General features: G+C 42.0%; 1 protein-coding gene across 1 annotated transcript in view; it reads left to right on the forward strand.

Annotated features, from left to right (window-relative positions):
• The window catches only part of adarb2 (adenosine deaminase RNA specific B2 (inactive)), a gene marked incomplete at both ends in the record, with an annotated part of 182,693 nt that overhangs the window by 136,749 nt on the left and 29,267 nt on the right, over positions 1–16,677 (forward strand). The window contains 1 exon segment of the mRNA XM_080050028.1: positions 13,405–13,519. Within this exon segment, the coding sequence (XP_079906154.1) occupies positions 13,405–13,519 (115 nt within the window).

Raw genomic sequence — 16,677 nt, forward strand, 5'->3', positions numbered from 1 at the left:
AGGCTTTTACACAATGGGTTTATAACAAAACACTTTTTACCCTCAGAAAGTGTGAAGGGTAAACTATAGTTTAGATTGTGGTTAGCAAGCTAATTAGTTGTCAGATGGTTGTTGGCCTTGATGCTAGCAAGAAATTCAAGTTGGGGTTGGTCGTCAAATTTTTTGGGGGGTTGGTTGTCACATGTTATCTCAAGGCTGCAGCCAGAAAAGGAACCCAATAACGAAATAAATTGTCAAGCTGTATCCTAACTGACACCCCAGAGAGGGAAAGAATAGAGCAGGAAAAGGCAGCTAGCAAGCAAAAGAAAAAAGGGCAACAAAATCAAAACAACCCAGTGCATCCCAAACTAGACCAGCTGCCAAGGCTACAGAACGTTATGTAGGCCTATTTGTCAACTTGACAATGCAATTAAACATTCAAATTTGGTTCTGCCTCCTTGCCTTCTTTTTAATATTTTTCCCATTAAGATAACATTGTGACAAACAACCCCATAGTGTGTGACAACCGACCCCTTGATGGGGTTGGTTGTCACAATGTGTCAGAGTGTCTTTGATGGTAAATTACTTCTTCATTACAATAAGTTGGAAAAAAAGAGAGACACACATTTCTAGCCAACACCTTAAGCTTCAATTTAATGTAGGAATGGCTATTGACAGATGTTTTGGTGATGAGCAATTCTCACTAGAGTAAAAAGTGTGCCTACTTACCCCGTTCTCCCCTATGTGTTACAGGTCAGCGATTCTGGAAAATGCTTTTTGTCAAAATCACTGTTTTTTTCAGTGCACTCACAGAACGTACAGGTAGCAAATCGTAAGGAGATACTGTATTCACTGATTTAGTCAAAAAGTGATTTGAACAGAGGCATTCTCCAGAATCCACCTTTAATGTGAGTGATGATAAGTGCATGTTTGGGTATTAGCAGCACACTGTACCCTTGACAGTACATTATGCTACAGGCATGGCTTGACAAGGAAACAGAAAAGGAGCTGTAAAAGCTACAGTGTTTCCCCATCGTCTCTAATCTCTGAGAGAAAAGCGGTGCTTGGCAACAGACGTTCACGGGGCTCTGTTCAAAGGTTGGCGCCGGTGGTTTTGAAGTCTCGTTGCTGATTGCCAGGGTCGAGGCCGCCAGAAGAGCCACGGCCGTATCTTCAAGAGCGGCAGAGATGGAGGCGTGGTGTCTGGGCGGAGGCTGACACAATGTCCCAGCCCTTCTGGAGGGAGCCATGGTGGCACTACAGAGGAACGGCTTGCCTTACCATACATGAAAGCCTGGGATAGATCCTGCCTTCCTCCCAAATGTTTTAAAGTCGTCGCTGCAGCCTCTACACATCTCCATACAGCAAACACTTGTTTTGTTGTCATTGTTATTTCTGCTCGGCTTTGACTGGCGTAAAGTATTACCTATTCCAGACAGAAATTCCCAGTTGGAAAATAATAAAAATAGAGGAGTAATACATCTGTGAGAGCACACATCGTGCCAATATGTGACTTTTATTAAAATGTCAACGTCCCACACATCTGTTATGATAAAGGTCTGCCTCTGACCACAGCCAGTTATTATTATTCTGTTAGGTTTATTATTCTATATCACATATATGACGCATATGAGTAAAACCTGCATCGCCCTGCCTTTAGGAGCTGACCACATCTGACCCACACTTTCACAATTGTGATTTAAGAAATGACAAGAGGTAAACTGACGAAACCTGAGCATTAGACAGGACCAGTTCCTTTATTTATTGTATATTTTGCCTGTTTCTGACCCTACTAAAGTTTCCTTTTTTTGATGTTCGAGGATAAAAAAATTAAAGCCCAAATATGGCCAAATATTCACTTTTGGTAGCTACAACTTAAAAAATATCTTGAAAAGTCACGTCAATTCAGGACTAGAAGACGCATTTTCAAAAAATCAATTGTGGAAAGTAATCAACCTGGAAGTCACTTACACAGGAAAAATATCCAGTCTTCATAACCGGTGACATTTTAGTGACAATTAGCTGCAGTTGATAAGCACTTATTGGAGAGATTGTCCCTTCAGAGCGGCTAATAAATCTCATAGGCGTCTGTTCAATACTACGACAAGTCTTAATTGTTACTGATGTGCATGAATTCCATACTACACCACAGTATGTCATACTGTATATGCTTTATAAAAACATCTGATACAGCAGACCACAAGGGTTGCTCTCTTCACTCACTCTCTCTTTCTCTGCTGAATCATGTGCAGATTAATAGGAGTGGTGTACACAGCCCTCTGGGGCCTTTGGAGTGGCCTCCTCCTCCTCCTTCATCCTCCCTTAGTCAACTACGTACTGTGGATGATAGACTCTTGTTAAATCCTCATCGCTGACCCTCTCATTTCCTCCTCTGTCTCCATCCCTAAGTGCCTGTCTGATTGTCACACATATCTCCCTTTCTCTCTCTCTCTCGGTCCCACTCTCTCTCTCTCTCTCTCGGTCCCTCTCTGTCTATCTCGGGGGTGGGGTGGGGGGGGGGGGTCATGTTATCTTTTCACCGGAGTCCCTCTGCTGGCCTTTGGTGCATAATGTATCAAGCTGCCGGTGTGTGTTTTACAGCGTGCCTGACATTATTAAGCGGTTGCAGGCATATCGCTGCTTTTATCTCCAGCGTGGAGGTTAATCAGAGGGGATTTATACCAAAACGACTTAGACGCGCTCCAACCGTTGTCACCCTGAGCCCTTTTTTTCTTTTTTCCTCCTTGGATGTTCTCTGTCATTTTCTCTGCGCATATTTTACAGACAGATTCAAGAATGGGATGTCACTTTAAACGGGGAAGTGTCTTGTAAAGCAGAAGTGAATAAAGCAATTATTTGGGAGGTCAGGGAGCAGCCCTGTGGAGCAATTGATACGGCGAGTACAGCATATCCTAATTACACTAATGTTGATTACGGTAATTATTGCTTGATGTAATCCAATCTAGAAATGACAGGCGTAAATGTGACGCAAAACGTATGTTATATCAGACAGAATTTTATCATCAACTGACGTCTACTGTACCACCTTCTTAGGAGATAAGAACGCACTCAGTATCAGGATTAAAGCCATTATTCTAGATGATCTCTTTCTGTCTTTTCGAGATTGTTGTTGATATTCAGCTTTTATTTCTACTCCTGTGGTTCATCTCCTGTAGCTACACCATAGCCGAGGTGCACCTCCTGAAAAAGCTGATGTTGACATCGATGTTCTTAGTGTATCGCTCGCATCAAGTAGAAATCCAGCTTTATTGTGTTTTCTTTCATAATGATGAATACATGTGAGAGAGAAATAAAGCCAGGTTTTGTGGGACTTTTAGTAACTGCCTAACTCGAAGAGGCGACTAAATGGACTGCATTGTCCATGTTTAAAATACATGTCTGTTTTGTTTTTTAAGCATATTTATTTATTTATTTATTTATTTATGAAGGACAACGCACATCATCAAACCAATGAGGTAATGGGTGAAATTTAGTGACAGAGGACATCAAGACCCCCTGAAGACAGTAGCAGAAACATAATAAATTATTGCATGGTTTTTCAATTAAAAAGCATGATAGAAAATAACAGGAAATTCACTTTCTATATTTCAAAGGTGCCACAGAGGACACACCAGCTTTTATTCCTCATGTGTGATGTACCATCCAGTTTCAACATCTAGCATTAAAATGACATATCTAAGCTGCGCACATACAGTAGAGATATGTCTCTTACTGTAGATACATTGTATATGGTCTACATGTTGTGAAACTACTGTTTACCTTCAACAAACAGTTTGACTTAACAAATAAATAATATTTTGGTATATTATTAGATATTGTAAGATATAAAGAGGAACTTTCTTAAGGTCAAACAATATGGGATTCTTTAAGTAAGAGATGTAGGCATTTTAACAACCGGAGAGGCCAAGTAACTTGTTCCTTTTGACTGGGACTTTCTATTTCCTCCCATACTTTATCTGTTTATATGTTTAACATTAGAAAAGAAAATTGACCCTCTGGCTGTTTTTAAAACCTTCAGCAGAATCAGAGATGCCTCAGTGGAATACACACTGTATTGATGCTTTTTCGTCTTTTTAAGGCAGAATACTCGGGTGAACCACACAAAACATCGATGCAGAAGTGGGCTGGTGAAGGTTATTTGGGAACCTGGCAAGCATGGTTTCCAGGTCACAGCCACACCAAACATGGTGGCTCTGATAGCGTTTATGTTGTCTTTACTGGCTGTGCTTGTTTGATCAGATGAAGAGAGTATAGATTGATAATGAGTTTTAGAGTCAGTCGCACTTAACATCTGCAGTTGTTGGTTGTGATTCAGTGGCTTCGGTTAGTTTTGGCATGAATGTTGGGGTTTTATTTCCCAAATGAATGTTTGGGTTTAGGCTTAAGAGCATTAGTGGCTGTGAGCGGATTGTAACCTATCAGGGGACATATTAAGTTGGCTGTGACCAAAGTTTGGGTTACAGAAGTTTATTTTAGTTTTATGTTATCCATGAGGTACCTGAGATGTGTACAAAGAAAATACGTTTCTCCAGTCACTTTTAAGTGTTGTGCCATCTTCATAGAATATGTGATATGTTCTAAGATACTGTCAAGATAGTGACATACTGACAAAAGGCTAAAGCTATTGTCATTTGAACATGAGTTGAGATAAGAATCTAAAATGTGGACATTCATTATCACATTGTTGCAAATTGACATATTAAAAAAAATGATCTGTTATGTAGCTTTTGGGACAGCAGAGAAATAACGTTTTCCTTATTCCCGAGTTTCTAAGCAAACCGTTATCAAGACTAAGGCTCTAACAGGCCAATGATACCATGCTGATGTGCAGCTGGTGTCAAATCTACCATGTTAACATATAATAGCTTATTGGCATGCCGACAAATGTAATTTGTTTGCAGATGCTTGGTCATAAACCAAATTTGACCTTCTGATGGCACTAGATGAGAGTTCAAGGCATTACAAGTTATTACATGAATGGCTGCACCAAAGTATGTTTCAATCCATTAAGTAGATGTTGAGATATTTAATTTTTTATTTAAGAAAATGGTCCTCTGTGGATCAAGGGATGTTCCTACAAAAAATGGTTTGATGGAAATTGTTAATTTATCCAGTAAACAGTTAGAGCAACCAACATTAGCATCGCCCAAACTGCGCTGCTAGGATGGCTAAAAATATAATACCGTATCTCAAGCTATCAGGGGGATAGTTTCTTACAGAAAAACTGGGCCATTGGGATTGATCGTGGCCCCACGGTGGAGAATGGTAAAGAAATAATGATCCCCTTCTATGTTTAGCGTCCTCACTAGGAAGTGAAGTCCTTAGTTTTTTGGACGAGGCTATCTTTCTTGTGGTAGCTCATCCTTGGCTCTGTTCCTTACCACTTGTGCACCAGGCTTATCCTCTTGGTTTCCACCTTTTTCAAGCCTAATGAGGAAACTCAGCTTGAGCTCTGCTTTGCTGTTGGAAACCTGTGGCGCAGCATCCCTTCTCTCCCGCCTCACCCACGCCGGGGAAAGAAGGTGGGGCGAGCTGTGGCAAGAACAGATCAATTGCACACTAACATCATATCTCCCATCAAGCATGTGGTTTGAAAGGGGAACAAAAACTCTTCTTATGTTGATGACGGCCGCACGGTGCAGTCTGGCCGTCTGATCTGACTGACAAAGCCCCGCTGTTCAGGCAGAGAGATTGACACAAAAACACACACTGAAGGAAATCTGTTCCACAGGCTGCAGGGCCATCTGGCCATCACAAGAGAAAAGGTTGGATATAGTTAAGAGGCAAAGTGCTGGGGTGCTTCACAGTGTTCTCTTCTAAATTTGTACACACTTCAACTTCTCTAGGTTACACTTTGTTGTCATCACATGACACAACGGCATCTTTCACTGTCAATAAAAGAGGAGTCAACAGAACAACTTATGAAAGAAGACCCTGATACTAGCACTGATATATCTATGTTCTTTGACACAGATCTTGAGGACAGAAAGAAGGAGCTAAAGATTTTAAGAGTGAGAGTGATGCTACGCGTCATATGGAGAGCAAACAAGAGGGAAATCTGTCTCGCTGCGAGGAGTATTGCACTTTGAGACTCTAAAAAGCCCCCAGGGGCAATGCTTCCACCAAATGAATAGATATCCATTTTCAAAAGCCTCATGCTTGGCATCAGACGAGGGACGGGGGGCGGGAGAGGGAATGGTGGGCCTGGTGGTGGTGTTGGGGGGGGGGGGGGGATATCTAGGCAGAGGGCAGACACTATTAAAACTCGGGAGAATGAATTGTTAAATACCTCTATAAAGAAATATAAGACATGGCCTCATTTTTATCCTGCCTAGGCCAATCTGCAGGCGGGCGATAAGGTGGTGAGGGTGGTAGGTTTGGATTGTGTGTGTGTGTGTGTGTGTGTGTGTGTGTGTGTGTGTGTGTGTGTGTGTGTGTGTGTGTGTGTGTGTGTGTGTGTGTGTGTGTGTGTGTGTGTGTGTGTGTGTGTGTGTGTGTGTGTGTGTGTGTGTGTGTGTGTGTGTGTGTGTGTGTGTGTGTATGTATGTATGTGCGCTTTTCTGAGTGTGGGGTTAAATCGAGCCCACATCCAAACGCCTGCTACCATGAACATGAGCAGCGATGTTGAGGAAGGAGTGACAAGCTGTTGCCTCAGTCTTAAATTCAACAAAGCATGTGCAAGCATATGGATATGGAACGTTATGGAAGGCCTTAAAATGTAATCATTTATGAATCTTCAGTCATATATATATAATAAACAATAAATAATACAATTCAGCATTTATTTTTTCTCTCTCACGACACTCATACCATCCCCAGCATACCCAGACTTCTAGGTCAGGCAGCAGCGGAGAAAATTTCCCCGTTGACATTTTGTGTTTCTGGCAGAATATTGACTTCAGAAGGAAGGCGGCAGGAGGATTGTTGGTGACATTCCACATTACCTTGGAGATAGATGCTGAAATGTTTATGTCCACAAACATTTGGGGAGGGGGGTGGGGGGGGATTGACAATGAGGGACAGATTAGCAAAATAGGACAGTGCCGCATTCGAGATCTCCCCTATAGCTCTATACATTTTTGTAGGATCTTTTAGCTTTTAGTTTTGATTTTACAGCAATCTAATCTACTTTACTGTTTTGTGGATCTAGAGAAGGCGATACTGTGGGTGAGTGCTGTAAGAGTATGGGTTGAGGCGGTCACTTTTCGGGGCCATACGATCCCTGTACGCTCAAAGCAAGAGTCGTGTCCGGGTTCTCAGTAGTAAGTCTGACTGGTTTCCTGTGGGGGTTGGCCTCCGCCAGGGCTGCACTTTATCACCGATCCTGTTAGTGATATTCATGGCCAGGATATCGAGGTGAAGTCGTGGTGGGGAGGGGTTGCAGTTTGTTGGGCTAAGGATCTTATTGCTGCTTTTTGTGGATGATGTGGTCCTTGATGGTATCACCGGTCAGTTACCTTCAGCTCTCAATAGATTGGTTTGCAGCCGAGTTTGAAGAAGCTGGTATGAGGAAAAGCACCTTTAAATCTGAGGCCATGGTATTTGAAAATGAAAACGATGAATTGTTTACTCCAGGTAGGAAATGAGTCCTTAGCCCAAGTGAAGGGGTTCAAGTACCTTGGGATCTTGTTCCCAAGGGAGGGGACAATGGATCGTGAGATTGGCCAGAGAATGGGAGAAGCTCTTTACCGCAATGTGTTGAAGAAAAGAGAGTTGAGCCGGAATGCAAAGCTCTCAATCGCCCAGACAATCTTTGTTCCCACCCTCACCTATGTTCTTGAAGGCAGGGTAATAACGAGATTGCAGGTACAAGTGGCCGAAATGGCTTTACTCCGGAGGGTGGCTGTTGTCTCCCTTAGGGAGTTGTTTCAGGCCGGTCCAGGTGGGAGGAGGCTTCCCAGAAGACCCAGGACTAGGTGGAGAGATGATATGAAGCTGGCCTTGGAACAAACTTCTACTGTTTTGGTGCAATAATATGCAGACACAATACATACAAATCATGGACCATGCACTTGACATGTGTATGCACATCAAAGTGCAAATTCAACTGTTTAAAGTTACTGCTTAAACCTTTTTGGATGGGGCTGTTGTGCGATTACTGTGTAAATAGGCCTACTGTGATGCAATAGCCTGTAATTCATTTATGGTTATTGTCAGCCTACTTGCTTGATTTCTTTTTAAATACAGAGGTTACCGGTCATTTTGGAACATGTATTTCCCAATTTAAAACATTGAAAGCATAGCATTGAAAATTCAGAAAATAAATCTTGCACTAGCATGCTGTTTGAAAAATGTAACTCAATAGTTTAAATAATAAATACAATGTGTTTTCCCCTTGAAAATAACTAAATGCATTTCTCCAAAGGTCAAAGACAGTAACAGTGTGGCACTTCTGTAAACTTACTGAAAGGTGCCTAGGCCATCACTCTCATGCATTCTTCAAAATTTTCTCTGCACTGTCTGAGCTGATAGATAGGTTGTGTTTCCACGGTGATGTGGAGTCTTAAACAGTTCTAGCTTAGCACAGCACTTCTTTCTGTTCAGCTAAATATCCTCATAGAGCAGCGCTGCGTTTATTTTCGCCACCATTTCAATGACGGCTTGCTTCTGCTCGTTTACTCTCCCGCGTACATGCCGTAGTCACGCGTGGCGCACACAGAGCCGCACACAGACCAGCTGATAGAGAAACGCTTTGAGACACATGTGCACATTTATTTACCGCAAATCGCGGCCTTTTGCGCAGTTATGACCATGCACGAGCACACATCTCGCTTGCTAGTACATTAATTGTGCAGCACTAAAAATAAAAAATATATAATTATTTAAAAAAAAAATTTGGGTCGGTTGTCAAGGCTGGCGTTGTTAAGGCGGCCGCCTTTGCCATAAAGCGCTGGGGGAAACACTGACATTGATGAGCAAGGCTTGAAATGTGTCTTCATGTGCTTTCTCTTACAGCCCACACAGTTACCGTAGTTAAACTGATCCTAGTACCAGCTGTTGAAAGATAACCCAGCTCGTATGTCTTCTGTATGAGCATATGTGTTTAAATCACTTAATCCGATCTGCCTGAGATTCATGAAAAAAATAAGTATAAATGGGATAAGGCCAGTGGATCAGTTTCAACGTCTTTTTAATCTTCAACACCTCTTCTTCAGTAAGAAGGATTGTGGTATTGCTTCAATGAATCCCATTTGCTTCACCAGTAGCAGTTACTAAATGACTTCTGCCGCTTGTTTTCTACAACCTGGGGAGGCCAAAAGGAATTGTTAAGTAAATTGGTCAGAACTAATGCAGGAAAGACACCAGGTTTTCTGCTCTGAGCAGTTCTCTACCCAGGATATATTCCTAGTGGAGCTTACATCAGTTACCTGAAACATATTTTGAAAACCAAATTCCCCAATGTAGCTTCATGGAGCAGCAGTAACCTTGATGCTCATTCAAGAGGACGCCACTCGCCGGCCGGCCCTCCTGTCACTGTGTGGCAGGAGAAACAAGATACTTGGCCCCGTTTTTCTGCCACATTAGGCCCCACACTGAATGTGGCACTGAACTCCCCCGCTGAGGAAAGAGAGCGTGTGACCATGTGCACATGTGTGAAGAAAAATGATAGGGGAAAACATGAGCACTGCAGGTGCTGGCAGATGTATGTGTTTTAGATATAATTGATTGACTGAGATATAAACTCACTGAGGCAAATGACCATTTGTGATTGTGGGGCTATATAAATAAACACTGCTTTTATTTGATTTGAGATATTAGCTGATACAAACAGAGAGAGAAAGAGAAAGAGAAAGGCTTTTATTTGTGACAGAGGCAGTAAATCACTGCCTATTTTTCCTTTTGTCGGTGATGTAGATTATGTTGTTTTCCCTGTTCGAATCACAAGGAAATGATAGGCTCTCACTGAAGGCTCTTGCACACTGAGTCTGTATTTCTCACTTGCATTTTTTATATCTTGATCCTGAGCAGTGGCTGGCAGTATGGTAGGAACCCACAGACACTCAATGACACGTGTAGGACGTGGAAAAAAATGACAGACGCATTATTTTTGAGGCAGTTTGTAAACGTGATTGACACAATGTGAGCTTGTTCGTTTGTATGAAAAATAGGGACTTTGTGTTCAAGTGCCTTGACTATTGGCGTATTTGTCCTGGCACCTCAGTGCCCGTTATTGTAAAACTAATTAAGAGAGGGAAATACATTTGACAAATAAGGAAAAATAGGATGAAGCAGTGTGGCTAAATAAAGCAGAAAGGGCGAAGATAAGGGGAGGGATGAAAGACGACCAGAATGAAAGAAAACCTTAAAAAGGTACTGGGAAGAAAAAAAAGGTGAAATCTCCATAAAGAGGCAGCGGTACCGGGATATAAGAAGAGAACAAAAGAGAAAAGGAAGAAACAGGACGAGGGAAAAGAAAGCTGGGCCGCGTGCCAGGCTCTATTTCACCTTTGCTCCCTAGGCCTTTCTGATCTGCCACCTTACCTCACCTCTGTAATGTCATCAATGAAAGGGCCTTTAGGAAGGATGGAGGACTTGACTCTGGGTTCAGACTGTGACCGACACCAGCTGATGCTGCCAAGCCAAGCAGGACTCTGTTAGAATTAATTGGATGTCACTTTCAGGTACAAGGAACAAGGCAGGTCCCCCTCCCCCTCCCACCCTGCATTTGCCCCAAGAGAAAGGCAACAATCCTCACATGAGAAGCCTTACCTGGAAAAGGCTTCATAAACAATAATTGACCAGTCAGTTATACAAAGTGCAGCCAACTCAGGAATTGCAACAAAATAAAACTATCCTTACATCTTGCATTTCTAATCATGTCCTTTCTGGCTGGTATTAAAAGGTTGTAAGAACACACACATAACGTGAAAATCTCAGTGGATTTACCTAAACAAGGCAGATTGTAGACTCAATAGACCCCAAGGGGTTTGACTTCATTCAACTAGACTGTATATCTTGTAGCCTTCTTGAATATTTCAAAAAGTTAAATCAACGGTTACTTTATCAAACGAGTTAATGTCTTTGTGTGTTGAATTAATTATTTGTCATTTCGAATCTACTGATAATATATGGAACATGTACCCGTCCATCTGATTTTTATGTTCATTGTGTCCCTGTCACTGCAACATGAGCTGCACTGAGTGAGTGCTCAAAAAACATGCTCTTAGACGGGATTGATCATCCATGCATAAAGTAAACAGTTAAAGAGAAATACCTTCCTCTCATTGTGGCCTGTCATGTAACTGTTGCAGAGCTTGATGAGGCATCATTGCAACTAAATTTCAAGTCCCCCCAGGTGTTCAGGTGGACACAGGTTCCAAAGCAACAATATTATGCATGTGCGCACACACACACACACACATGGAAACTCACTCCACCCACACACCACAAGCTGTGAGCACCTCGACCGCCAGTTCCATCTGTGAGAGTATTTCACAGCCCTGACGAAGGCTATCATGTGCAATATGCTCACTAATACACTCACCCTCTCTTTCTCGCTGTATGTTTTCACCTTTAATCTTTTTCCCTCTCTGTCACGCCATACGACCGTCGCCCTGGCATCTGTCGCTGTCCTTTTAGCTACTGGGGGCTCAGTCTGTCCAGACGGCCCACTTCGCTGCCACTCAGACGCCATCTCCTAGTGATCCATTTATGCTCTACACTTGGCGTGAAGGCCGCTGGGAGACTAAGCCGTTAATTAGTACTAGAGTAAAGAGCATTTGAGGGTTTCGGAGAGGCGTGGATGCGATCAGCGTGTTTTTATAGTGTGGATTTATTGTCTGTCTAGAGAGAGGTGTTGATTTGACTGGAGAGATGGATAGTGAAAAGAGGATGAACAGAAGTTACATGATACTATAGTGTATTATCTTTGATGAATCCTTACCTTTGTATTGTATTGTGAAAGACTGGTTCAATTGGTGGTAAACCATCTGGGTTGCTTCATGGCAAAAAGTAGTTTTTGTCTAAAGCTTGAGAAAACTTAGAAGACTGTACTGTTTCAGTGCAAAGGGATCTGAAGCTTTCAGAGTCTACAATGGAATATGGTGTATATATGTTAAAGTACATAACAAATGTGAAAGCTACCTCACCTACACCAATGAGTCACCATTGTTGATGTCTTTGTGCATGCAGGGTGAAATAGGAAATAGTTTTTCCACCTTGTAATCTGATCATAATTGTAGGGTAGCGAATGTTTTTTTCTGTCTTCTCTGTACATGTTTGTTCAACAGAACTATCCCGCCTTGGTTTACCTACTCAATTATTTGAGTAGGTAAACCAAAACTAAAAAAAATATATAATTTGGATTGGGGACCAGTTTGTTACATGTTTGCATTTTGCCTTAGGTTTGGTTTGTACTATTCACACAGCAACATTTACAAGTGTACGATCATTTTTGATGCGGGAAGGAATTACTCTCTAATTGGTTAAATCTCAAATATGGGAAAGCTCACGGAAGTAGACCACAGCCACCCTCTCCGAAGAAGAGTAAAAGTAGAGCACACTCTATTACAACGTTTGTATCTATCACTTCAGGAAAACAATAGTTTGCAAATGAGACATGACTGAGGCTGGAAATACATTGGTGGATGCACTTGAGTTGCCAAAGGTGCATAATTAATCCAAAAAAGGTGCAATGCTTCTTCGGCTGGGTTGTATGGAGGTCGGATTATGTTCTCAACACTAACAAACCGTAGCAGATTGTTTCTGAACCAACTGAGACCTCCTCTTCAACAAGGTCTCTGTGTGGGTTTTTTGGGTCAGCATTGGAGTGTGATAGCTGTAGTCACACCTGCCCAAAGGGACTGAAAAAATACAGATAATACAGTATTTGTCTACAGTTTAGGTCAACCTAACATTTAAGTAATGAGAATGTTACGTAACACTCAATCTCCTGTGTATGTCCCCTGTGGATCCTTAAGTAAACCCTTATACAAGTTGAGTGATAGTAGCATACTAGCAGTTTTGTGCTTTCCCTACACATATAAGTAAAGTGTTTCTAATGGCAGACTCCACACTCCACAATGAAAGATTCATCCTGTATGTTTGTCACCTCAAGAAGTTCCAGTTTACTGTACATTCAATATGTGTAGAAATGATATAATGTATACTTTGTTTTTGTTATTGCATGGCATGAACTAATCAGACTAAAATCTGTTAAGACGAAAACCTAAGTCTCTTTTGCTGCTGGTACATGTTTGGCAGTGCTGTAAACATCACTGTAAAGATTTCAGTTTGTTCCCATAGCCAAACAGGTAAGTTTGGCTTTGTGCCAATGTCCCAAAAAACTCACTGTATTTGTTTAACAGAGGAAAGTGGCATATTATACAGCAAAATGAAACCTGTAGTGTGAGCCTCCATAGATTGTGTCTAGAAGAAAATTAAGGGACCGATTGTGTTTTTCAGGACTTTGCTGACTCAATTTTCCACTTGGTGAGGGAGAAGTACCGGTTGCTGGTGGGCGGCTGCAGCCCTGCACACGCTCGACACAAATCCCTGGCAGGCATCGTAATGACCCGAGGTATGGCAAATTTCATTGACTTTTATATATCAGCTTGAATTATTCAAGTGGTGCAATATATAAAGAGAGAGAGAGCGAAAGAGACATGAGAAGGGGGAAGGAATTCTAGATAGAGAAATAAATTATAAACTGGGGATGGGAAGAGAGAGTTTCCACTCCATGCTGTGCCTTGCTCTCATGCAGGAGGAGTATACCTTCCTGCTGAATTATTGACCATTCAGAATCTCAGAGGAGAATGAGACATGGAACTGAGTGTCAGTCAGCCCCAGTGCATGCTGGACTTGCTGTGCTCAGGCAGCTTTGACAGGAGTTTCAGATGCCACAGTGGAAATCATAACTAGATCATCTGAAAACTTAATCTGAACCCCGACTGAGTTACACACTGAAGAAACCAAGTGTGGAGGAGGAAGCTTCACAGTGCTGTTCTCCTGCAGCATGAAACAATGAGTCATAACTGACTACACATCCATCTTCAATGCTTTATGTGCACTATCTTTCACTTGTGGTGTTATTGTAACATTTGTACTAAGCAAGCTGTAATTTTTATCTATTTTTTGCATTTTTATCGGAAAACCACAATTTCACCACAATTGCCAACATACGATCCATTTTCCCCACTTTTCCCCCCAAATAGAACAATATAAAAATACCAAAATAAACAGATAAAAACCCTCCCATTTACAGACAGAATAAATAAGAGGTGACAACAACTTAAATAAAATCAGGTAACACAAACAATATCTTGATGCTTATCACACAATGTCAATATTATGACACTAAATAATCTAAACTTTATCTAACAGACACAGTCCAAGATAGCGAGTGAACAGGCAGCAGGAGAAAGCACAATGTTAAGTAATCTTTGAATATTTGACGACAACTGACGACCCCTGACCAATCCAGTTGGTCCTCAGAGATAATACATGGCAGACAAGGATCCAGACGGTCTGCCAGAACATTGGCGAGAAGTTTTTCATAAGCATTAAAAAATTAAATAAAATTGAGCACAAGTCCATTCTGTTTCCACTGATCATCCTTGAGATGTTTCTACATCTTAATTGGAATCCACATGTGGTTAATTCAGTTGTTTGGACATGATTTGGAAAGGCACACACCTGTTTATATAAGGTCGGGACTCCCCATTAAGACTGAAGTTAAAATGCTGGGACATAGTGTTATATGGAAACAAATACATTATTTCTGATTGGTTGACTATGTGTTAGAGGCTGGCCGTAGATGTTAGGCTTGGCTTCCCGATGATGTCTTCTTCTTGCTGGTCTTCATAAGATACATGTCATGGTTTACACTACCCTGCTCATAAGAGAGGTGAAGGGAGGGTGTGGGTTCGTTGCTAGGCCGGTTGTCATTTGCTGGCACATCCCACACAAATAGTTCTCCCCTGACCTTGGGCAAAGTATCTACTGAAACTGCCTGCCTCTGTATATACAGTGTTTGTATGTGCACAAACATGATGGTGAGCCTGTGCTCAAGAATGTGAAGTTAATAAACATACAAAAGTATACAAAATAAAGTATAAGTGTAAAGAGCACAATATTTAAAATTTAAATTATTCTCACAATAATAATCACCAAAATGATCAGCTTTATGCCAAAAATTTAACAAAAAACACAATACAAACAGGCAGAAATATTAGATTACTTGATACATACAGTTGATATTACAAAACAAAGGCCCTTCACTTTTTGGGGGATATACTGTATAATACAAAACAAAAATGAGCATTCACTGACACACACACACACACACACACACACACACACACACACACACAGGAGCGTTATCTCCCTTTGGGGCTGCAGGCTGTGGGGGTGCTGGGGGTCAGTGGGGAGGGATTGGTATCTCTGCTGTCTTTGGAGTGCTGCGGCTCATCAGTGTGGACTTCAGTGAGACCCACGCTCATCCTGACCTAATCCAATCCCTCTCTCCTCTCCTCCTCCTCTCCTCCTCCCAGTAATTGCTTCTGTTTGTTTATTAATAGCATGCGTTATCTTCAGAGATCCAGACGTAGGGCTGCCAAGTGTTCGCAGCGAGGCGGCAGCAGCGGTGTTCGTGGTGCGGCGGCCAGCTTCCGTACAGTCACACAGCAAACTTGACAGGAACACTGGGGAGCCCCACACACACACACACACAGACACACGCACACACACACACACACACACACACACACACACACACACACACACACACACACACACATAGACATAGACTCTTTGCCTCCCCCCTTTGCCTTTGCATCAAGAATATTTATCAGGGTCCGTCTTTGAACCGGAGACAGACTCCTGGACTCCCGCCGAGACAGTTGAGCCGCAACCTGAGCGAGATTAGCTTCACCACCAGGCTGAGAGTTGCTGTGACGACAGCCAAAGCCAGCCGCCAGCACACATTGTCAAATACTGTGGAAAATTTAATTTGAATCGATCTGAGATAACATTGGGTGCCTGGAAGATGGTAAACAGTGTTCAGATGTGCTCAAAGACATGGCAAATCAGGAATGTCCGCTCTACCTTTCTTTCTCCTTTTTTTACGTGTTTGCTGGGAGGGATGACAGAAGCTTCTTCTTTTGAGGATTTTTTTTTTCAGTCAGTCGGGTGATGAGACTCAGAGAAAAAAAGAACGCAGGACTCACAGAGAGAAGGATGAGCAAAGGGTTTCAAACAAGTTGATTACAAATGACGGTTAAGCTATGGTTCTCAGTCTGCATATCCATTTTCAAACGGGGGATTTTTCTCTACTCTTTATCTGGTTTTCAGGCTGTCGCAAATTTTTTCTAACGTTCAATAATCACATCCGGCAACAAAGAAGGCTTCACTGAGAGGCAAGGGATGTGCCCAGGGTGTGTCGCAGTAGAGAGAGAGAGAGAGAGAGAGAGAGAGAGAGAGAAGGAGAGGGAGAGAGATTTTAGAGTTTCAGACACATTTCACAAAGACATCCATATGTGTTCAGAGCAGTTACCTGTTATAAAGCTAATAAACATTCAACAGGGTGCATTCCCTACTACTGCCAAGTTTTTCTTGATTTCTTTTTTTTCTGTTTACACTGAGGATTTTCAGAGATTTTCTGTGACTCAAACGACACATTCTCTGCAATCATCCAGCATCTTGTGCCGAACGCATGAAAGATAGGATTTATGGAGCTAA

The sequence above is a fragment of the Ammodytes marinus genome, assembly GCF_949987685.1.
Source record: "Ammodytes marinus genome assembly, chromosome: 21".
NCBI classification, from domain to species: Eukaryota; Metazoa; Chordata; class Actinopteri; order Uranoscopiformes; family Ammodytidae; genus Ammodytes; species Ammodytes marinus.